The 24,183-nt window shown below is 42.7% G+C and overlaps 1 protein-coding gene across 3 annotated transcripts; it reads left to right on the top strand.

Annotated features, from left to right (window-relative positions):
- The first annotated feature begins 4,081 nt into the window (after window positions 1–4,081).
- On the top strand, window positions 4,082–24,183 carry arvcfa (ARVCF delta catenin family member a). 3 transcript variants are annotated; one of them, XM_035535912.1, is made up of 18 exons: window positions 4,082–4,169; window positions 7,036–7,191; window positions 13,528–13,686; window positions 14,105–14,209; window positions 15,118–16,060; window positions 16,605–16,788; window positions 16,982–17,099; window positions 17,441–17,600; window positions 17,986–18,003; window positions 18,246–18,317; window positions 20,230–20,357; window positions 20,617–20,767; window positions 21,633–21,825; window positions 22,036–22,147; window positions 22,297–22,384; window positions 22,567–22,643; window positions 22,844–22,947; window positions 23,554–24,183. In XM_035535912.1, exons 2-17 carry the CDS (start codon window positions 7,060–7,062, stop codon window positions 22,934–22,936), a joined length of 2,733 nt encoding a protein of 910 aa, XP_035391805.1. In that variant the 5' UTR covers window positions 4,082–4,169; window positions 7,036–7,059; the 3' UTR covers window positions 22,937–22,947; window positions 23,554–24,183. The 3 variants fall into 3 exon arrangements, with proteins under 3 accessions (XP_035391805.1, XP_035391806.1, XP_026859330.2); XM_035535913.1 differs by lacking the exon at window positions 17,986–18,003; XM_027003529.2 differs by lacking the exons at window positions 4,082–4,169; window positions 7,036–7,191 and adding an exon at window positions 10,715–10,773 and having other exon boundaries at window positions 13,534–13,686.

Below are 24,183 nucleotides of genomic sequence, written 5' to 3'. Positions count from 1 at the left end.
TTTAACATATTTTTGTCCCTTTTTTGGATTTCTGCGAATAAATGCAATTCCTCTTTGTGAAACAGCTTTGTCCAGACTCAGTCTCATGAAATGGTGTGAAGATGTATTGTTTTCACAGAGAAATGAGGCCACTGGCATGAGTCCACCCTACTTATCATGTCTGACTTCCACTGCTGCTGCCTGCAGTAGAACAGTTAATGCTCTCACGGACTCACCAAGGCTACGTTCGTACAGCAGGTAAAAGTGGGCCAAAGATGATCTACTTCTTCATATGTAACACAGATGTGCTATCTGAACAGCCAAAAAAAAAGACTCTTCTTATCTGTTTACACATTGCATTAACACATTTCATATCCTGATTGTATCAGGATGTACTTGGCCAGATTCAGGTTATACTTTTCACTAAAACGCGTCCCCTGTGTTACTTAACCATTAAAAAGCACTCCAATGCATACATTGTTTGGGTGTAGGCCTACTTCCTGAAACATTGTAAGCATGGTTCCTCATGTATTAGGCCTATACGATATTGAATATGGCAGAAACCATCTACAACAGCCAACAAAGCGTCTGCATGGGGCAGGAGAAGTCTTAGTTTGGCAGCTACTGTAATTTATTCCATCGTGTCTGACGCCAGACATTCAATTTAATTTGTGAGAAAGTGAAAATGTCAGCACTTGGTAAAACTATTTCTGTTTAAGTAACTGTATGCAAATATCGTTCCGTTTACACTTGTATGTGGACAAGATCTGTCTCTTGCCACCTTTGAATGCGGTTTGAATAATTTGATCGCAGTGCATCTTTGGTGTGTTTTAATGCAGTCAAGTGACATACGAATGGGATACAATTTCCAAAAATTCATGCTTATTCAAAGTGTAAACATACTCATCCACTCTGACATTTTCAGTCCCGATTTGGGATACTTATATGTGGAACTGAAATCCTTATCCAATGCACAGCATTGAAAAGCCAGATCGGAAGTCATGCACTTTTTACACCAGTCCAACTCGACATTCATTATAATTTGCCGGGAAGGAATGATGGACGCAGAGAGTTAAACAGGATTTCAGTGTCGGGATAGTAAGGTAACAGACCACATATATTTGTTCTTGTAGCTACCATGACTCCAGAGGTCCATTATTAAAATATTGGTCCTCTTTCACCTCCTTGCTCTCATGATAATTCACTTCTAAATTTGTAACCACTTAAGATTAACATAAGCATTAGGCTCCATTGTGCTTGTTAACCTCAGGTTCAGTGTGCCAGCTGAAGCTTTTGCACATGCCGGTCTGTTTAGGTGTTAATGTCGGATAGAGGTCACATTAAAAAGACATTGTGAACAGCCTAACAACAAAGTCGGATTTGATCAGAAAGCCAGATGTGAGCCACTTTTACCTGCTATGTGAATGTAGCCCATGCAGGAGATAGCATTTAGGATTTACTGACCTCCCACTGTTAGAGCCTCCACCCTAGTGTTAGGAGAAGATCTGTATGAAGAGGATAACCAGTCTAGCAAAAAAGCTGCATTGCATTCTTCAGTAGCAAGTACAGTGCCTTCATATGAGTATGCTTTGAAATTTAGCTTGATTGTGTCTTTGGTCTCATGCAATAAAAACCATTTTCCTGATAAACTTTTATGACAATAGTGGTTAACGATCATTTTACTCATTATCAAACAATAAGGACAGACAGCTGGTAGGAGATCACAGCACAGAAGGGCTGTGCTTCGTTTCTAAATATCGTCAGGACATATGGCATTACCGTGGGACTCACTCATCATTATACAGCCTGGCACATACCCATGTGGTTCCAAAGATACTGTGTTTCTCCAACAAGCACCAATTACAGACAAAAAGCTTTTGGCTGATAGATTCTTGCTTCACTGAATCATGAGAACTCTGGGTCAATCGGAGCAGTATTTTACAGTGTTTTTTCTTTTCTTTTTCTTTTTTGGCTGTGGCAGCAAAAAATATGCATCTTCTTGTAAATTAATAAATGAGCCATCTCCCTGCATCTCCTTTAAAAAAGATATCCACAGATGCCATTTTCCATCACATCTTTCATCTCTGATCTGAGCCATGGCCCATGACCCAAAAATCTATCCAAAGACGATGCCTTTCGATGAGTAACTCTCAGAACCTTACACCTCCACCCATCATGCTGAACCACTGGCTGTACTGGGGGCGCATCAAATCAGAGCAGATAAACGTTGTGCTGAAGAATGTGTCTAATTACTGAATTCTTTAGACAAGCTTTATCTTTGAAGGCGGCGTGTGTACTGTACCCTTATTTTACAGTACTCAGGAAAAAAATAAAAACATACAACAATCTGGCAATCTGTATTGTGAGGGAACAGGCATCCTATTGCATCAATTGCATCAAAATGCATCAATTGGATGTACAAGGCAACTATTGAAACATTAGGTAGGGTTAGTGTAAATACATAAAAGGAAGGGACTGTATATGGAATGACAGAGGGTTTACTTACTAGTAACTAAGTTGTTACTAAAATGACTGCAAACACAACACTCCCAAAACTCCCAACCCTCACTCCTCTACTTCTCCCACAAGTTCTTTGCTGGTTCCGGAAAAAAAACAAACATAAAAAAAACAACAAAAACCCAACTCTGATCATAAATGAAACGCGTGTACTGTGTACTGCGGCCTGCGGGCGGTTCTGCCTGGATCTCCAGCGCGCTGTTAGTATTAGGACACGTCGAGTCGGCGGAGGGTTACAGCACAACGTAGCTTAAACCGCCTTTGATCAAATATTAACACGCTTGCGGCTCGTTATCCTCACGCTGGAGAGCCGGGCGGTTTTAGCTGGCCTAGGTTTGATGTGCGGCGAAGGAAGCCCGGCTAGAGTGCATGGTAGGAATGGTAATGAGCGGAACTGCTGGAGCTAGACACTGAGATGAGCTTACACTATGCAAATAAATAAATAAATAAATAAATAGATAAATAAATAGATAAATAAATAAAAACAAAAAATAATCACGTAACTGACTTTTAAAGTTAGTAAAACTTTAAGTTCAATTTGTTAGAGTTTAAGTTAGCATAAAAGTCAGCTAAACTTTAATTGCCAAGTCACCTCAACTTTTCTTTCTGGTTTCTTTCTGATCGGTGATCATAAACTAATATTTTACTTGATATATCAAGTAAAGGTAACTCTAAATTTCATGTTAGACTTGTCATTTAAAAATTGCTTTGAAATTTGTTACTTTTTTAGTTAGACTAACAATCAAAAGTGCTGTACAAGGCCACAGCAATTCACTAGAAAACTGAATTATGTTAATTTAAAGCTGATGAAATATAGACATCAATATATTTATATTTAAAGATGTATTAACAGCACAATCAGTTAAAGTCTACACTTTAACAAAACAGGCTATTACTAAATATGTAGTTTTCACACTATATATTGCACTAAAGTTTTAGCTATACTAAAAACAGCCTGCTCTTCTCATCTATAAACACAGATGGTACAGATTCAAAGTTCAGAAGATTTCAAATGTTGGACAGAATTTTGTGATCACTTTGTTAAGTGTTGCCGTAAAATTAAAGTGTAAAGTCATTTGCACAGTTTAACAAATGGCAAACCGTTAGTAAAGTAGGAGACTTGCACAAATTTAGCTACATAGCTAATAATAGCTAGATGGCAGGCAAAAGGCAAACCGTAAAATACTGCAGTGACATTTGCGGAGTTAACGTTAAGACATCTGTTCAAATGCAATTTTCAGATATGAACAGTGAGCTAGAACAAATAGTCAGTACGAGGTATAGCTGGGTTTATTAATTAAAGTATTCGTCCATATATCGTATTTTAATCAGAAGTATATAGGTGTGGTTTATCCTACTACATAAGCTTGTTGGCATATTAGTTTATTTTAGTAAAGTTAACACTGGGTTGAAGACGGAACATTTAAGAGGACGCACGCTGAACGCCCTTTCTGGTGACGCCACTACGCAGAGTCGTCAGCCCGTTTCATTTGCGTAACCAATAGGAGAAGGAGTGTTCATTCGTCAGTCCTGGCGAAGCCCCGCCCTTTCTCGGCTTTGGAAAGCTGAGAAATGTGGCGCGAGGACGATCTTCCTTCTTCTACGCGCGCGTATCGTTTCAAACGTTCGCGCCGTTTTGCTAAACCAACACGTATTGTTGTTTTACTCGAAAGGTTGGTTGAGTACGTTATGTATTTTTGAAAGTATCAAAGTTACATTTAAAGTTAAAATTATATAGTTAATGAAACAATACGTTTTTTTATTCCCAGGACAATTCTGTACTGTTTTGTTGTTTGTTTGTTTTTTTTACAGTAGATGCTAGGCTACAGACTAGATGCTAAGCTTTTTAAAAACATTGCTTGTGTTATCGGGACGCGGTGCGGTTTGATTTCAGTACACATGGAAACATACTGGGGATAAGTTGTGGTATTTCTCATTATATGAGAGTACGAGTATGCTACAAAGGTCCACATTTTTTTTTATTTCAAAGGCTGAGGTCTGGTTCTGGTGTTGGGAGTTTCGGTTGCTGCTGATTTTGCGATTGAAAAGGTGTGTGTGTGTGTGTGTGTGTATGTGTACAGTTGTGCTCATAAGTTTACATACCCTGGCAGAATTTGTGATTTTAAAATAGTTTTTCAGAGAAAAATAATGATAATACATCAACTTTTCTTTTATTCATGTTTAGTGGTTGGGTCAAGCCATTTATTATCAAACTATTGTTTTTGCCCTTTTTAAAATCATAATGACAACAGAAACTAACCAAATGACCCTGATCAAAAGTTTACATACCCTGGATGTTTTGGCATGATAAACATACACACAAGTTGACACACACAGGTTTAAATGGCTACTAAAGGTAACCATTCTCACCAGTGATATGTTTGATTGTCAATCAGTGTGTCTGTATAAAGAATCAGTAAGTTACTGGGCTCATGACAGACCCCTGCATGAGACATGTGGAAGGCAAAATAATTATCAATGGATCTGCAGGAGAAGATAGTTGAACTTTATAAAAACAGAAAAAGGATATCCAAGGAATTGAGAATGCCAATCAGCAGTGTTCAAACTCTAATTAAGAAGTGGAAAATGAGGGATCCTGTTGAAACCAATCCAAGGTCAAGTAGACCAGCAAAAATTTCAGCTACAACTGCCAGGAAAATTTTTCAGGATGCAAAGAAAAACCCACAAATAACATCAGCTGACATACAGGAGTCTCTTGAAGGAGGCACTTGAAGAAAAATGGACTGTATGGTTGAGTCGCCAGAAGAAAGCTCTTACTACGCCAATGCCACAAAGCAGCCTGCTCACAATATGCCAAACAGCACAGAGACAAGCCTCAAGATTTCTGGAGCAAAGTTATTTGGAGTGATGAGACGAAAATTGCTACCTTTTTGGCCACAGCCATAAACGCTACATTTGGAAAGGAGTCAACAAGGCCTATGATGAAAAGTACACCATCCCAACTGTAAAACGCAGAAGTGGATCGCTGATGTTTTGGGGATGTGTGAGCTACACAGGCACAGGGAATTTGGTTAAAATTGATGGCAGGATGAATGCAACATTTTATCAGAAAATACTGGAGGACAATTTGCACTCATCTGCCCGGAAGCCGCGCATGGGACGCACTTGGATGTCCCAACATGACAATGATCCAAAACACAAGGCCAAGTTGACCTGTCATTGGCTACAGCAGAAAAAAGTCAAGGTTCTGGAGTGACCATCTCAGTCTCCTGACTTCAATATCATTGAGCCACTTTGGGGAGATCTGAAACGTACAGGTCATGCAAGACAGCCAAAGAATTTACAGGAACTGGAGGCATTTTGCCAAGAAGAATGGGCAGTTTTACCATCTGTGAAAATAAAGTGCCTCATCCACAACTACCACAAAAGACTTCAAGCTGTCATTGATGTTAAAGGAGGCAATACACAGTATTAAGCACTAGGGTATGTAAACTTTTGATCAGGGTAATTTGGTTAGTTTCTCTTGTCATTATGATTTAAAGAAGGGCAAAAACAATTGTTTGATAATAAATGGCTTGACCCAACCACTAAACATGAATATAAGAAACTTTGTTGTATTATTGTTATTCAATGAAAAAATATTTGAAAAATCACAAATTCTGCCACGGTATGTGAACCTATGAGCACAACTGTGTGTGTGTGTACAGCTCTTGCACACTATTGGTCTTGCATGATGGTCTTGCTGTGGCAGAAGCTGATAGAAAAGAACTGGATAAACCATCTGCCCTGATAGTGGCTCTCCAGAGAAAGTTCTTTTACATTTTATATAATAGCAATTCATAGACAGTTGTGCACAGTTCATTAGTAGTAATAAAAGTTACAGCAGCTCCTCAGCCAAGGTTGCGCCGCTCTGAGGGAAAAGGCGTAGCTCCCCAGCCAGTGATGTAGTTAACTCTGACATGGGTCAGAGTAAATTGTTTCATTCTGATTGAAGCTCTTCAAAAAGGCTTACCATATTTTCTCTTATGAAAACGGACGCGCCGTCTTAGTCATCACATTCTGTCCAAAAATGATTTGCGGTTAAGGCTAGGTCTAAGCAGCGTTTGTGTGTTTCTTTCTGACTTCAGCTAGCTTCAGGGTTATTAGGCCATGGCATTTGTCATCGTAATGGAAAGCAAGCTCCCAGCAAAAGAGGAGCTGAACCTCCCTGGCCGTTCTGTCTGTGAAGCTAATAAATGAGAGGAAGGACAAATGACTGAATACTGTGGGAATAAATTCATTCCTCTGTAGGGATTTATTCTACATTTCCATCTGCCATGTGCTCCTCCTCTTTGCTTTGCTCAAAATATAATCTTTGCAATAAACTAATCTTGCCATTATTTTAGGGACACTGAATTAAAAGAATATATTTTGAGTGAGAAGGAGAGCGAGAGAGGAAAAAGCATGTAGTAATCGTAATTGCTATTTTGATTAAGTATCTTTACATATGTGAACGTGCCATTAGAGAAGTATTAATCTCTGTTTAAACTGAATTAAATTACATGCTGAATCCTTCCATTGATGGTAATTCCTCACCAGAATGGAACAAGATGAAGGAGAGTTATGGCTTGTGCCTTGATCGGAAAAGAAGAGAAGCGGGAAGCTTGTCAGGGATGGGCCGTGTCTGCTTCCAGGGACCTGGATGAGGGTGTTTTTCTTAAGAAAGTCACGGATTCTCCTCAGGCTCTCACCCAGGTGAGTAAGGAGGAGGGGTGCAGACAGCTCTCGACTGATCAGGTAATATCTCACTCACAAGGACCACTGCATAAAGATCCGCAGAAAGTGATGGGATTTTTAAAGTGGTATTTTGCAGTTTGTTTTTGAGAAACCTACTGCTGTTTGAATTGTTTAAAGTAGGCCAAGATGCTACTGTAGCAGGGGTGTGTCTAGGATTTGAAAACATCCAGGGTTGGTCAGGAGGTCTACAGAGGTCCTCCCCCATATGATAATCAGAACTGAAGACCTTCTTCAACATAGATCAAGTCTTGATTAACTACCTGTTAATTAGAATAACTTTTTTTTTTCGCTCATAATTGTCAGGTAAAGGAATTTGCTTTAGTATGATAACTGCTCCACAAACTATACCACTGACAGGACATGGGTGCACTGACGTTACTGACAACTATAGAATAAATACACAAGGCAGGGGGCAGGAACACAATATACAAGTAGGAGCGTAAAAAATAATCAGCTTACAGTATGTAGATTTCTATGTGCAAAGTGAATTCAGAATTGTGACAGAATTGTTCAGTAGTGCAGACTGTGAGGTGCTTCAGCAGTGGTTACAGTTCAGTAGTGCAGACTGAGGCATTTCAGCAGTGGTTACAGTTCAGTAGTGCAGAATGAGGTGTTTCAGCAGTGGTTACAGTTCACTAGTGCAGACTAAGGTGTTTCAGCAGTGGTTAAGGTTCAGTAGTGCAGACTGAGGCGCTGCAGCAGTGGTTGCGGTTCAGTAGTGCAGACTATGAGGTGCTTCAGAAGTGGGTACAGTTCAGTAGTGCAGACTGTGAGGCGCTTTAGAAGTGGTTACAGTTCAGTAGTGCAGACTGAGGTGCTTCAGCAGTGGTTAAGGTTCAGTAGTGCAGACTGTGAGGTGCTTCAGAAGTGGTTACAGTTCAATAGTGCAGACTGTGAGGCGCTTCAGCAGTGGTTACCGTTCAGTAGTGCAGACTGTGAGGCACTTCAGAAGTGGTTACAGTTCAGTAGTGCAGACTATGAGAGGCGTTTCAGCAGAGATTAAGGTTCAGTAGTGCAGACTGTGAGGTGCTTCAGAAGTGGTTACAGTTCGGTAGTGCAGACAGTGTGAGGCGTTTCAGCAGTGGTTACAGTTCAGTAGTGCAGACTGTGTGAAGAGCTTCATTAGTGTTTTCCAGATTGACTGCTGTGTTTTCAGGGAAGAATGCTGGACATCTGAGCAATAGGAACTATATTCTCACATTGTTAAAACAAAACACAAACAAAACTAAATGCAAAATCATTCCATTTGACAGTGTTTTGCACATTATTTTGCACAACATTTGTCCAAGTGAGCTAGCTAGTTGTGGCAAGCTTTTCTATGGTATTAAGAAAAACAAAACCCACCTGTGTAATAGTTATTTGTCTCGTTTAGTCCCTCCCATGATCCATGTTTTCCCTGTCTTGTGTATTTTAGTTACATGCCGTGGTTTGGATTTCTCCATCACTCGTTTGATTTTCCACACCTGTCCCTCGTTTCTAGCCTTAAGTTCATGTATTTAAACCCTGTCTGATGCCTTGTCTTTTAGCTGTTCATTGTTTAACGAAATGTTTGAATGAATAGTTGTTTGGATGTGTTAGAAAGCCTGGCTGTATTTTAAAGCCTGCGTTTGTTTTTCTTTACCTCCGTGTTTTTTGTTTTGTTTTGTTTTTCTAGCCTTGGTGTTTCTTAGCCTCTGAGTATATCCTAGCCTTTATTATAGCCTGCTTCTCTTGTTTGCCTTCGAGTGTTTGTTGCTTTATAATGTATCCCTGTAATCTCCATGTTGGCTCTAAGACCCTGGACTACTCCAACAACTACGACTCTGGAATTGCCCCTAATAAATCTCGCTCTTCTCCGCACCAGCGTCCGCCTCCTTACCGCTCACTGTAACATTATGGATATAGTATCAGAAAATGGCCCACCCAGTTAACTCTTCAGATTGCCTGTATAAAGTTAAGTAGGATTGTTTGTTGACCAGATATATTTTGTAAACCCTTCTTTCTGATGACCGCTCATTTTTAAAAAGAGTTTAAAAACTGTGCTTCATAACCACTGATACAAATTTAATCAGTGACTTATATTCCGCCAAACTCTAGGGCTATACTGAAAGAAAAAAAACATTCAGGGCTAGGACTATATCAGTGGGGCTCAAGCCCAGAGTGAAGAGGTCTAGCAAAACCTCTGGAGTGGAGCCCATCTGAACACTGACCTGGTAGAAAAAAAACCTCCAGCATCATAGTCATGGATGGTGATGTTCAGATGAACCAGAAGCCAGGGCTGATACATTTAGCTTTTTATTTTTTATTTATTTTTTACATGCAGGTCTGTTGTAGTTTATCAAATACTTTGGCACTGAGAAATTTCATCCACAATGGCCAACAGAAAATAGGAATTACATATTAACCTATATATCCTATAACAAATTAGACTTTATGCATGCTGTAAAAATAGTCAGTTATTTCTTTTTGCCCAGTTATTTATTTGCCCATTTACAAAACAACATAATGCAAGAACCCCCACTAATCCTAATAAGTTCAGTACATCCAGGAGGATAGAGTTTGTTGTGCATCTCAGTTAATTAACCGAGTAATTAATTTTTGGACCTTATATACAGAGACTGTCCAATTTTAATTAGTGTATAGTGTTTCTTTCTAACGGATTGAGCACGCTTAACTGGAGTGTGACAGTGGATTTCATTGGCATGCTTGTACAACAGTAAGTGCCCTTCACTCTATCACTCATATGTGCTTGGTAGGGTAGGGCTCGAGCTGTCCTTCTCGCTCACACACACGTGCACACTTCTTCACTGCCTTTCTCTCTCTCACACACACACACACTCGACTCCCTCTCGTCTCTGTCCCTTCTCCCCTCACTCCCTTTATCTATCTTTCGCCTTCATTCGTTCCCTCTTTCATCGTGTGAAAAGAGGCTTAGCCTGTCATCCCCAAGGGGAACCGTGCTTGTGTGTGTTTGTATGTGCGTGTGCATTCTCCTCTGCAGCTGAGTGAGAGAGAGAGAGAGCTGAATCTGCTTGGATTTCGACCTCCGCAGCTCCGCTCACTCCTCCACTTGCTTCTTCTCTCGGAAGCGCCTCCCTCTCAATTAGCGGCGTGAAAGCCATGCACGGACAGCGAACAGTTAACAGAGCTGCGGACGCCATTGCCTTTGCGAGACTGCTCGGAATGTCCTGCGGAGAAACGGGCTCTCGCTGCTGCTGATTTACCGTCACTGTCTGCCAAAGCGCCTCACGAAAGACTGAGGCGTGGGGTGGAACTGCCGCACACATGAGCGCGTGTGAGCGCCCGCACGCGTCTGAGCATGATCGAGCGCATGTGGACACATGAGCCGGGTGGAAGGACGGCCGCTCTTGCTTGAGCTGCTGCCGTGCTGCTCAGCATCGAGAAAACTGTGTTCCGCACGAGCTGCAGAAGGGGACAGGGCGAGAGGCAGAGCCTGAGCCGGGGGGGGTGGGTGGGGGGGGAGAGACGCCAGCCCGTTCAGCCGTCACCACTACAGATCCGCTGCGGAGGAGACTCAGCATGCCTGTGGAGGTGAAAGAGGTGAGTGCTGGCATCGACACTGCTCTTCCCCTGTCCTCTCGCTCCGCACTCCGTGCTCCTCACCCACAACGCTTCTCCCATGCCTGTAGTCAGCTGCTTCTGGGGAACATTGTTGGCTTTTCCGCTCCAAGAGGTTGCGTGCACCACTCTCTGTGACTATGTAGAACTGGTATTCCCTGCCTTGACTTGTATTTAAGGACGTGAAGGAGATGGAGATGGAGAAATACCTGTAGCGAGGGCTTTGAGAGCAGTGTCGAATTTGTAAGGGGCGAAGCCCTCGATATGGAGCGTGCCCGTCCTCTGCCTGCTGTCGAATCCCACGGTGGAAGGTGACGCAAATGTGCAGCTTTAATGCGTGATTATCCGTCTTTGGGCTGTATGTGTTTTGGGGCGGGTGGGGGAGTTGGAAGGGGGGGGTTATTCAGAGGTGCACAGCAGATGTATGTCTCTGGCTTTACGCTGAGGCAGTGCTGGGCTCAGCGCTGTAGCAACCGGGGGGCGGGGGGGGGGGGGGGGTCGCCTTGTTGCAATGATGTTTCCCGCTAAGACAGGCAGACACACTGCAGAGGCAGAGATGCGTGGCACTACTGTGAATAGGGCACACCGTCGGTATGAGTCGGCCAGGGCAACTGGCAGCGCGCACTGAGCAACTTCAGGCGGCTGGCAAAGCTCTCGATGGTGCCGAGATATGAGGTGTGGGAGTTGAGCGTGGGAGAATATAAGAGGCAAAGCTGGGTGTAAAATATCTTGCTCAGAGTACCTAAACATGGGAGCTGTCTCATGCACCAACTAAGTTCAGCTATCCCATAGGGGGAGGGGCACAAAGCGCTATGTGTGGTTTTCTGTCGTCCCCCCCCCCCTTCATTGAACTTTGTCACCAAATGACTTGTCACACTAAGTTTGGTGATAGATGTTACGGCCGGCGTGTGTCTGCCGTGCCCTTGAGCGGGGCACGGCGGCTTATTATCGACGTTAAGCCGCCCATCGTTTCCCCTGGTGTGTGCAGTGAGACTGATAAGAGTTACCGCACGGAGAAACGAATGGGCTCGTGAAGGGGTGATTGAGAACCACGGCTGACGGAGGGAGGGAAAGGATGAAGTGGTGAAGGAGTTCTGCATTCATTCATGTGCTTGCTTGAGCAGTCACGTCAGAACATTTTTGTGTGTGTGTAGTAGGGGATGTGCAGGCTGGAAGATGGAGTGACAAGAACACCGTTAAGGTGGGATACTTCTGCAGACTGTTTTGGCGGTTTAGTCTGCATGGGGGCGGAGTGATCACAGAGACTCACATGTCCCAGGGGCATGATAGTGTACAGGCTAGGACAGGCTGTAATGCCAGTCCCAGCTGACAGACTCTCACACTTCGCTGTCTTCCATCGCCCGTTCCCATCTCGTCTTTTTTACTTGCGTACCCAGGCTGCATCGATGTTTGTTAGTGCAAGAGTCTGAGGTTAATGATGGGAATTTCTCAACACCCTGGCAGAATGAGACCTTCAAAGACTTTGCCTTTGCTGGTGTGCAGTACTTTTGTTTTTTTCTCATTTTCAGGATTGTTGATTTACCGTTGTTTTTACTATCGCAATCACATCTGTCTGCGAACGTTCGTTGTTTAGCATTAAATAATGATAGCTGCTCTTTGTTTGATCAGACAGAATGAGAAGATATTTTCATTGACATGTTTACATCTTTCTTCTCATGAGAGTGAGAACACCTATATCCTCTGGCATATGGAGATTTATTATTGAAAGGCTGATGCCTGTTTCCAGAGCGATCAGCCATTTGTTGCCATGCTGCAGTGCTGACGATCTATCCATTCTTACGTGTGCTGTGTAAATGCACGACTGCCTCCCATAACTGTCACATCAGGCCCTCATCATGTCATTTAAATGAGATTGCTATATGATTTGAGGACCGCGCAACCGCAGTAGATGCCATAAAGTGCCTGATAATTACTCTGAGTGATGGGAGAAATATGACTGCTGACTGAGAAGCAGCAAACATTTGCGCTCGTGTCTGTCTCCTGTTTGGTGAAGGGAATGGAGCTGCCTGCAAGTTTGCCTGAGCCTTAAGAAGTAATTATGTTTATGCTGGGCACTGTAGGCCAAGATAGCTTCAGATTAGGCACTACTTTAAACTGGGGCATTTATTGTTTGTTATTCTTATGTGTAATTCAGGAGAGGATGCTTTGCTGAGAAAGGTCTTTACGTATACGTGCACACACAAACGCATACACACACACACACACACACATACAAACACAGACAGAAAAATATTTTAAGTTTGTTGCATCTAGAAAGTTCCGGTTGAATAACTCTATGGAGGTTGTTTCGAGGAATGCATATTCAACCCTTTTCCACATGCATTATTAACTGGTCCTATGAGTACTGTGAAAAAGCACTTCTCATTTTTCTTGAGAATGTTTGAGTTGTCCAGCTGTGAGTTAAAAGTAATTTCACTAAATTGCATGAGGTGATTTTCAAGGCTTTATTTTATCATGTTCTAAACAAATAGTTCTATTTGTCTATGGTATTTGATTTATGCTTAGGTCCATGAGGAGAGATAAAATACAGAATCCTTGAGAAGACTTCACAAAAATGCATCAGTATCCTCCTTAAAGTAAAACCTTTAAGAATTTCTCTAAAAAAAAAAAGAGCATCCCACTTTGGCTTGCTGGATTGTTCTATGACTCTGCTCAGGTCAGCCTCTGTATACGCGTAAGGCCTCTTACACGGCTATCCCTCCCGTTCTCCCCAAGGAGCAGAGCCTGGACGATCCTTTGGCAGTGCTGTCAAAGAGGCAGACCAAAGAGCCAACAGAGGAGGGGGCGGCCACGGAGAACACTCTGGACACGCCCTCCTCCGACCTGTCCACCCTCACTTCTGCCAACGGAAGCCTCCGGAACACGGAGGCTAATGTAGGTACCCCGCACCAACGGGGAGGGTAAATGCAGCAGCCGCGATGACAGAAGCTGATGGAAGCTGAGTATCATCTGCCCCATGGTGATATTCCATTAGCTTAATCACTCAGTACTTAGTGAATAGCAACAGGCAATATGCCAAAAAAAAGGTTTATATCAGGCTACTACCACGTTTCAAATACACAGATAAATTGCGTTGTGTATGTTGCTTTTACTTTCACTTGCTTAGTGATTTTGGTAATCTTTCAGTAAATAAATTTGATATTTTACTCTAATGAAACTTTAGGCATTTGTTGCTGATGAAAATTTCGTATGTGTGTCTCAAATCATTAGCTCCCGTAATGGTGTGATTTTGCTGAACTGCCTGATCATTTCTCCCAGTAAACGGTGTGATTTTGCTGGACTGTCTTTGCAGACTGATGAGAGTTCAGGTTTAGGCACAGAAAAGTCCTGCAGCCCTGACACTGAACTGAACCCCCTCACTGCCTGCAGTTCTCATGAGGAGGTGGTGCAGCCTGAGGTGAGCAGGCTAACGCATTCATTAAACACTGTAGAGCTCAGACACATTCATTAAACACTGTAGAGCTCAGACACATTCATTAAACACTGTAGCGCTCAGACACATTCATTAAACACTGTAGAGCTCAACACTAGCTGTTTAAAACATTTCCAGAAAGAATGTAGGCTCAATAATTTTTACATACTGCAAATGCTACTTTTATTTTACGAAGATTGGGAATGAATTCTATTGGGTGTGGTTGTAATTACTGTATCTTACAATTGTTATTATATATGCAGTCATGTGAGTATGTTTAACCTGAATATATATATTTATATCTTCTGAGTCACTGACAAAACACACTTTATAGGAAAAGACAACCTATCCAATGGGTTAAAGTAGACATCAGGTTAAAGTAAATTGGATCCGCTTCATTGCATCAAACTGCCCGGCTGTTGGCAATTTACTGAGCTCAATAGGAGCTCCTCTAAACTGCATTTCATCAAAGCCCAAATTAAACTAATTTTCAGCCAAGTGAAAAATTGTTTCTGTGTAAGCTATGCAAGTCAAGTACTTGGATAAATATATTCAACCCTTGCTCGTTGCCAACACAGCAAAAAAAATCATTGCACAATTACAGCAATAAACAGTTAGACGTTTCTTTGCTTTTTGCTTTCATTTGCAGCCTTATCCCTAAACTGTTATAATAACAACAACAGTAATAATAATAACATTAATAATAATAACAATAACAATAATGACCACTAATAATATAATAATAATAATAATAATAATAACAATAATAATAATAATAATAATAATAATAATAAAATCTACCAAATTTACGAATGAATGGAATAAGTTTATGATTAAGTGATTCTAAATGAAAAACATGCTAAATGAAAAAATAACATTTCTTTCTTTCTCAGGAATGTACAGCAGTTGCCACGGAGATATTTCAGACAGTGTGCACAGGCTCGCAGGACACGGAGAGCATTTCCCCTCCAGTCGTCTCAGCGGAGAAAGTGGAAGAAACTGCTGGTGCTTCTCCCGCCCAGGCGGCTGCCGAGGCCAGCACGCTGCACTACCCACCAGGGGAGAATGTCAAAGAGCAGCCTGTTCAGCAGAGCTCCCACCAAAGTCCTCGAGTGGCTCTCGGAGGTCATGGCACCATGCCCCATGGTTTCCAGTACCCGCCTCCCTACTCAAACCTGCCCGCCAGGAACTACTTACCTGAGAACTGCTACACCCTCCCGCTCCACCGAGACTTCGGTCGAATTGGCCAGAGCACGTCAGTGTGCAACGGCGCAGCTAAAAGAGACGAGGACGGTGCCGACCTGAGGTCGGGAATCCCTGCCATCAGCCATCCTATGATGGGAGCGACGCTCCACCTGAGACCCACCCTGGACCTGGCGGTCGATGACCGCCTCGGCCCACTGTTGAATCCCTACCTGCAGGACCTGTACAGGATGCAGACCCTGATCCCGCAGAAGCGTGCCAGCATGGTCAGCCTGGACACTATCCGCAAGGACCCGCGCTGGAGGGACCCCAACCTGCGGGAGGTCATTGCGATGCTGAGCCACCCCATGGACCCGGTCAAATCCAATGCTGCCGCCTACCTGCAGCACCTCTGCTACGAGAATGACAAGGTGAAGCAGGATGTGCGGCAGCTCCATGGCATCCCTGCGCTGGTGGCCCTGCTGGACCACCCCAAGGTGGAGGTCTACCGCAAGGCCTGCGGCGCCCTGCGCAACATCTCCTTCGGCAGGGACCACTTCAATAAGGTGGCCATCAAGAACAGCGATGGCATCCCCGCACTGCTCAGGCTGCTCAGGAAGTCCAGCGATATGGAGGTTCGCGAGTTAGTCACAGGTTTGTCCAACTTCATCTGCAAATATGAGTGACAGTTAAACACTGAGTTATACGGGTGCTGGAGGTGTACACACACTCACCAGGCACTTTATTACAAACACCCTTATAACGGAAACACTGGCTAAGTGTTCGGATAGAGTTTATGGCCCATGCACAATTTGTGTTGGTCATCAACTTGGTCCATCAACAGGACTGCTGTTACCGCCTGATATACTATCATCAGTATATTATGTGAGCGTTGCTGTTGTGTTGATAATGGCCCACCACCCAATTTATGTCTGGTCAGCAATGGACTTGACGACAATGTCTGGTCAGCAATGGTAGTTCATGACAATGTCTGGTCAGCAATGGTAGTTGCAACACTGTGCATGGCAACAGATGGACTACAGTCTCTACACATTTAATAAACTGGCCAGTGGATGCAGGTGCAAGGCAGGTGCTTCTAATAAAGTTGGTTGGTGAGTGTATATATGTAGAACATAAATTATAAGGAAGATTTTTCATACCACTTCCCTTAAGTAAAAGCTGCAATCCAACCTTCCAGGTACACTGTGGAATCTTTCTTCTCACGAACCCCTGAAGATGGTCATCATCAACCATGGGCTCCAGACGCTGACTGATGAGATTATCATCCCACACTCAGGCTTAAGAGGGGACCCCAATGACCCTTCTAGGCCTGGAGATCCAGAATGGACCACAGTTTTCAAAAACACTTCAGGATGCTTAAGGTATGTACTTTGCCAGGTGCCAGATGTTATATCTGCTGGATTTCTTTAACAGTGCCAGAAAAGCGGTTGGTGTTGCACCAAACCACATGTGAAACACGATTTAAGCAGTTGCAGACTGGTTGTGAAAGTGACCTCTGGCTACTCCCATACTGGTCCAGTTCTGCGCGGTTTACAGGAGCTCTAACTCCTGCAGGAACGTGAGTTCGGACGGGGCCGAGGCTCGCCAGCGGATGCGCGAGTGTGAGGGGCTCGTGGACGCCCTTCTTCATGCCCTCTACTCTGCTGTGACTAAGAGGGACATGAATAACAAGGTAGGAATCCGTAACAAGTTCACTAAATGGCCGGCCTAATGAAAGAGAAGGCCAGCCTGAAGAAGAACAGTTTACAAACAAAAACAACCCACAGAAACTTTGTGGAATTCTACCATGTACTGAACCTGTACACCTGGGCCTCGATATTGCCTTTAATATTACACTCTTATTGCACTGCAATATGATATTCCATCTGTTTTCCCCATGAGGAATTTTTGCGATGTCCTGCGACACAAAATGAAATTGCTCCGTGGTCAGTCATGGTCAAAATTATACCTGTTATTTTTATCATTGGTCAGCTTGCTTTCTTCAGTCCCGTTTTTTAATTTTGTTCTGCCTAGTCTGTGGAGAACTGCGTCTGCATCCTGAGGAACCTGTCCTACCATGTGCACAAAGAGGTGCCCGGGGCGGAGAGGTTCTACGGCAACCCTGCCGCTCCACCTGGCAAGCCTCGCGGCTGCCCAAAGAAGAAGGACGAGCCGCACTGTTTCAGTGGGCGAGGTACAGAAGGGGCGACCATCTGGCGGCCAAACGTCTGCAGAGATCGACTCTAGTTCATTACTGCTCCCAACAATCTCAGTATGAGTGGATCCCATGATCCAGGAAGGTCACATGATCCAACTTGCCGATTACAGCAGTTGTACGCTGCAGTGTACATTATGGCCTATTTGAATGTACTGATATCTTGTAAAGACCTCTTGAAGCACTAAAACCTGCACTGATAGTCATTTCCCAAAACCCAGAATGTCTGAGTAGCAGCTTATAATACTAGTTGTTGTATTATTTCCCGTTTAGCTTGTGACATACATTCTGCCATTGTGCGTGTCTTTTGTTTCCCCCCATGTGGTTGCTTTTACACTGTTGCTCCGACTGTCTTCATCCGCAGAGGAGTGGTTCAATCACTGTGAGTCTGCATCTGTTCCTGCCTCGCCTTGTGTGCTTTTTTTGTAGTCAGTGGTGGAAAAACCTTGATTCTTTTATTCCAGTCATGCCACTTACACTTGATTTATTCTGCACTCCCACTCCCAACACCCACACTGCCTCCCACACACACTCAGGCCTCGGACAGTGTGTGAGTACTTGGTGCTTGAGATTTTGTGATAGGCTCCAAGTGCTGAATCGCTGACAGTCCGGTGCCCTTTTCAGGCAGGAGACACGGAGCGAGTGACAAGACCTACAGCACGTTGGACATGCCAAAGCGCACGCTGCCGACGAAAGGTGTGGGAGTTTCTCCTCCGTTTTTCGACTCTCCCCTCAATTTTTATATTCCTCCCAATCTCTATTCATAGCCATATTTTATGTGGATGCTTTCACTGCTAAAAAGAAAACAATTTTAATCCATCATGTCTTGTTGTGTTTACGGATATTAATCATTCCAGTGGGCCACACTAATGGCAAGCACTAGTTTAAAGTACTGCGTGTGGGCTTCCAGTGGACAGACCTGAGCTCTCAGTGGTATAATGATACATACAGGGCAGAATTGTGGGTAATGTAGGCAGCGCATTGCAGCATTTAGCCTGAATTTGAGTGCCCCTTTAGCTGGGAGAAAGAGAGTGTGGGAGCAGCTATACTGAGGAGAGAGGGTGGGTTACTGACAGACACTTCTTTGGGTTTCAGCGATGTGTCAGAAGCATAGGTCAGTTGAGGCCAGTGCTTCAGTCCTAGAGGAAACAAAGACCAATCCGAGACAGCTTTCACTGAGTGTAGGAAGGTAATGAAGTGTGTTTGGCTGCTGTGTCAAGTATCTAGGGAAAATCATTTACAAGCAGAGAAATATGAGTGTGATGATACTGTGATACGTTGTGATGCACACTTGTTACGCTAGTGTTTGGGTCTCATCGTATCAACTCGGATTAACACGTTTTGCCTCTGCGAAAACCTATTAGATCAGTGAGACACAGACTTTGTTCTGAGATTGCTTTATATGTAAGGACAAGTGTCTTGTAATTTTATGTAACTGGGTCATCAAGACTAAGGATGACTGTATGCTGCACAGACTTGAATATCTGAACTCACTGTTATCTAAATCAGCTGATATGATATTGGTTTACCTGTGAAGCTCTGTGATCGAATTCAGGCCAGTGTTATCTGTTTAGGTGTTTCCTGCCCTTAGTTCCACGTGTCATGCCACAGTGCAGATCATTTTATTTCATATCCTTTTCTCATGACAGCCCATGAGCTGACACTTCTTGACATGAAATCCAGAGGTTCCTGTTGGGCATCAGATTTGGTTGCCCTGGTTTTGTTGTTGTTTTTGGAATGCAAGATGACTTTGGAATGTGTCACGAGCAGAAAGCAAGAGAGGTTCTTGCAGACAAAATAAACAAGATAATCCATGCAGCTGGTTGCACAGAAGAACTTGCTAACATGAATAAGGGAAGACATGGCATTATATATTCATGCGGGCTAATGCGTTTTTATTGATTCGTTGTGACTGTCAGGGAGTCGAGTGGGTGTTGACGGTGTAAACAGATTCTGACAGCTCTGTTCCCCGTGGAAGCTCTAGTCCCTTGAGTCACCCTTCCATCTCCTTCAGAGAGCTTCACCAGAGATCAGTGGGTTTGGTGCAGAGGATCTAGAGGATCAGAAACTAGGCTCGTTGCTGTGCAGCCTGAATCGCTAAACACTCTTGAGGGCCTATAAAAGAGTTCTTAAGAGTTTCAGCTCTGTATTCAAGCCAAGCTGTGGATATATGCCTTGGGTCATCCCTTGCCATTGTGCCTTTCGGATCTAGTCGATTCCGATTGGATGTCTGATGCTTGAGAGGAGCCTCTGTAGGGCTTTAAAGGTCTTATGTAAATAGACACAGCAGGGAAGTAGCTTGCATATTAATGCCGTTGTTACATACCTACATATTACTACCAGTGCCAAGAAAGATATATGTGAAATACGCACTTTTTTTTTTGGCTGTAGGCTATTCGTTCAGGATAAACTGTATCATTCCTCACATTTAAATGGTTTACTGTGCATACTGAATGTCTATCATATCCATTTCATACTGTGGTTGACTTGGCTGACTATAAATCTCTCCTGCCAGTCTTCTATGCTGTTTGTAGCTCACAGCTTTGGTGTGTGTGTGTCTGTGTCTGTGCGCACGCATGTGTTTGTGTGTGTGTGTGTGTGTGTGTAGGCCTGGAGCTGCTCTATCAGCCAGAGGTGGTGAGGCTGTACCTGTCACTCCTCAAGTTGAGCCACAACCAGAATACTCTGGAGGCAGCTGGAGGGGCCCTCCAAAACCTGTCTGCAGGACACTGGGCTGTGAGTGGAACCCTTCTGCTTGGAGAGACACACACACACACACACACACACACACACACAAAAAAACAAAAACAAAAAAAGCAGAGGAAGAGCAAATGAGACAGAGCCTTTCTAGGGAACATAAACCCATGGCTGAATGAAAGAACCTTTTTTTTTACAACACACTGAAATTATCTTTTGAAACACGAGCATGTAAATGAGACTTCTTTGAAATTAATGCATGGTTTAATAGACCATCATTTTGTCTCCCGTTTCTCAGTGGTCCAATTATATCCGAGCGACTGTGCGTAAAGAGAAGGGCTTGCCAATTCTGGTCGAACTGCTCCACTCAGATGCAGATAAAGTGGTGCGGGCTATTGCCATCGCTCTTCGCAACCTGGCCATTGACCACAAAAACAAAGACCTAATTGGTAAGAATGCAATTAGCATTCTTTTTTCCTTTGTTTCTTATAGCCAAATCTCTTACTAATATTAGTTAATACTCCTAAAATTAATATTAGTCATTTCCATTCTCAGCCTAGGTCTGTCACGTAATAGCTACCAATCAGAGTGGGAGAAGTGTAACACATGCATCTTACATGCTATGGGTATAGACAGCTCATTCAGTATTATAAGACTTGCTTGGACTGCTTGCAGGAGACTGATATCCACATATTCTGTATACAAGACCTAACAGGGATTTTCAGCCAGTTTACCTACCAAGTTTACAGTTTGTTTGCATTTCGATTCAATTCAATTCAAACACCTCTAAGCCAAATAATAAGCAACAATAAAAAATAAATAATAACCCATAATAACAATAATTTATTATTAAGGTTATTATTTATTCCCTTGGTTCCCTGGCTGAGGTGAGTTTAGAGTTGGAACAGAATAAAAATATGGACTAGCTCGGTCTCCCAGACGACTGAACCGAAACCTAACAGACACCTGTAATCGACTAGTACACTAGCATGTTAAAAGGGAGAAAAACATAAGTCATTCTTTCCATTAAGAGCATGGCCTAATTTGCTCTCCTGGACCCCTGACCATGGATCGAGGTGGGATTGCTGGGAAATGAACTCGCGTACCATTGGTGGGATGGAGCTTGGTCATTCAATTGCTCCATCCTTAGCTACCTGTTGAGTCAGGCTATATGTACTTACATAACAACCACCAATGCTATAACACAGTCGGTGCACAAATGAAAAAAATCTAGTGTTGTATTCATTATAGCCTTAACTGCACCTGCTAGTTGGTTTAGATAGCTCTTTGAGGTGGTACTTTTTCCCTTTGTAGGAAGCTATGCCATGAGGGACCTGGTCAGCAACCTGCCCAGCGGCCAGCAGCGTCCAGCCAAGAACCTAGAAGGGGACACGGTGGTGGCAATCCTGAACACCATACACGAGATCATTACTGACAACCTGGAGAATGCTCGCTTCCTCATTCAGGGACAAGGGATTCAGAAGTTGGTGGCCATAAACAGGACTAGGTAGTAGAAGCACACTTTTTATGAAGCATCCTTGTTTTTTTATGAATGTTATAAACCTTAATAAGCCTTTAATCATTCATGAACAATAGCACTTTTGTGAACATAAAAGCAAAAGACATATCATGAAGTAATGAAATACAGATTCTGTTAAATACAGTCGAAGTTGGTACCAGCAGTCTACATAATACATGTGCGTTCTCAATTCCCTAGCCAATCTGTGAGAGAAACCAAAGCTGCATCTCATGTACTGCAGACTGTGTGGGCTTACAAAGATTTAAGGCATACATTGTCCAAGGGAGGCTGGAACAAAACTCACTTTAAGGTAACACATTTTCAATCATACAAAATTTAATGGTGCTAAACAGAAGGTATTAAATAGTTGGTCAAGGTTTTATTTAAACATAATGAGGTATAGATTCCTTTAGCTTCACTGGCTGATGGTGATTTTGTGATTGTGCTGGTGATTTCCAGCCAGCAGTCTCTGGAGTGCCCAAAAAGCAGAAGAATGCAAAGCTGGGTAATGACGACATCACACTGCCCTTAATGGAGAAAAACCAAGGTCAGCACTATCCTTGGGTTTTGTCCTTCTGCTTTCAGAATGCACACTCATGATGCCCAATTTAGAAATTAAGTGTAAGTGTGTGTGTCACTCAAGGTTTCCTGCCTTGATGCATTTTATTTGGGGCAGGTGGCATTTATAAGGAACGTACACTTATATTAAGCGCACCTATCTCTCCTTAGATGCATACTGCTGCGCCGATCAAAGTGACAGGGTGGGGGATGGGCCGTGCCGTATGATAGAGCGGGAGACCTTCCAGGTAATCATGCACATGTTGGTCAAGTGTCTGCGAGAAAAGTAATACGCTAACACTGGTCTCAGGTCAAACACGGGAAATAATTTCCGGCGTACTTCAGTTGCTTGGATACTCTAAAGGTAATTTGCAGCCTTGTTGCATTAGCGCTAAAGTTTCTGACACCAGGTGTTCAAATCACTGTTTTTGTTTGTTTGTTTTGACAGGGTGCAAATGATAAGAGGCATTTCATCAGGGCTAGCAGACCAGCTGTAGGACTAGTAGAACGCACTCCCCAGCCCTTGGACTCTTGGGTCTGAGACTATGTTCGGTGAGCTCAATTGTGAAATCCAAGGATGGAGTTTCAAGTTTCAAGTTTGGTTTATTTGTCACATACATAGTCATACACAGTATAACTCGCAGTGAAATGGTTTGAGTGCTCTGTCCAAACTGAGGGAAAAAAAGCAGGGGTGCATAGGGATATATATATATATATATATATATATATATATATATATATATAAATAAATATATTAACAATGTATGTAAGTTCCCTGTGCTATGAATTGCTATGTCTATGCTTGCTGCATAAAACACATGGGAAATGGGCCGATAGTTATTTTTTCCCTTGCACACAAGGCTTTTAGGGCAGTTCACAATGTTTGATCACAGCATAAAAGCCAGGCTACACACTTTCTTGAATGACATGTTGGAATAGTTGACAAAAGTTAATCCCTGGGGGATTGGTTTTCTGGGGGATTCTTACATTCCTGGTTTTATCAGGGCTTCAATAAGATAATGCTTACATGTACATTAAGGATGGTTGGGATGGTTTAACCAATTATAACCATTGGCCAAAACATCAGTTTTGGCAGAGAGCTTTATATTTCAATGGTTTGATGAAGTATGATTTGTGTCTTGATGTTTCTTTCTGTAGGTGTTTTCTCTGTCTGCATTGATGAGAAACTGACATCAACAAATCTGCATCTAAACTGACCTCTACAAAAATCATGCTGTGTAAAAAGAAAAAAAAGAAAGCATATTTCAGCATCCTCTGAAAACAGATAATGGATTTTTTGTGTTATGGAGAACATGACTGATTGTGGTTGTCAGTTTTTTCCATGCAGTGTTTTTTCCTCAGCTGCTAAAATATTCTCTGCTTTTAGCTTCTGTCATAAATTACCAATGCCATTATCCAAGATAATTTACATACATGATCATCGTATTGTTTAAGATTTGATTATAAACCATATCCTTGTATAATTACATTTTGGGTCAAAAAGGCATATTGTATAATAGTGATAGTATTCTTTAACTGTAGGCAACACAGACAAGTATTCTATGTTGTTTTTTATGTACAGCAATGAGATGCAACCAGAGCATACTATGGATATTAAATGTGACTAATAGTCTATAAAATAACAAACGAAAATAACAGATATGATTGTGCCATTAATCAAACAAGTAATTCTTACTTGAATGATTTGTTCCTCACCATGGGTGTTTTAACTGCTTGAAAAAAATAAAAATACTTTTTATCTTTTCTCGTCCTTTAAAGACAAATGAA

This window comes from Electrophorus electricus, chromosome 17 (assembly GCF_013358815.1).
Source record: "Electrophorus electricus isolate fEleEle1 chromosome 17, fEleEle1.pri, whole genome shotgun sequence".
NCBI classification, from domain to species: Eukaryota; Metazoa; Chordata; class Actinopteri; order Gymnotiformes; family Gymnotidae; genus Electrophorus; species Electrophorus electricus.
The sequence above is the reverse complement of the archived record's forward strand: the minus strand, read 5'-3'. Positions and strand labels throughout refer to the sequence as shown.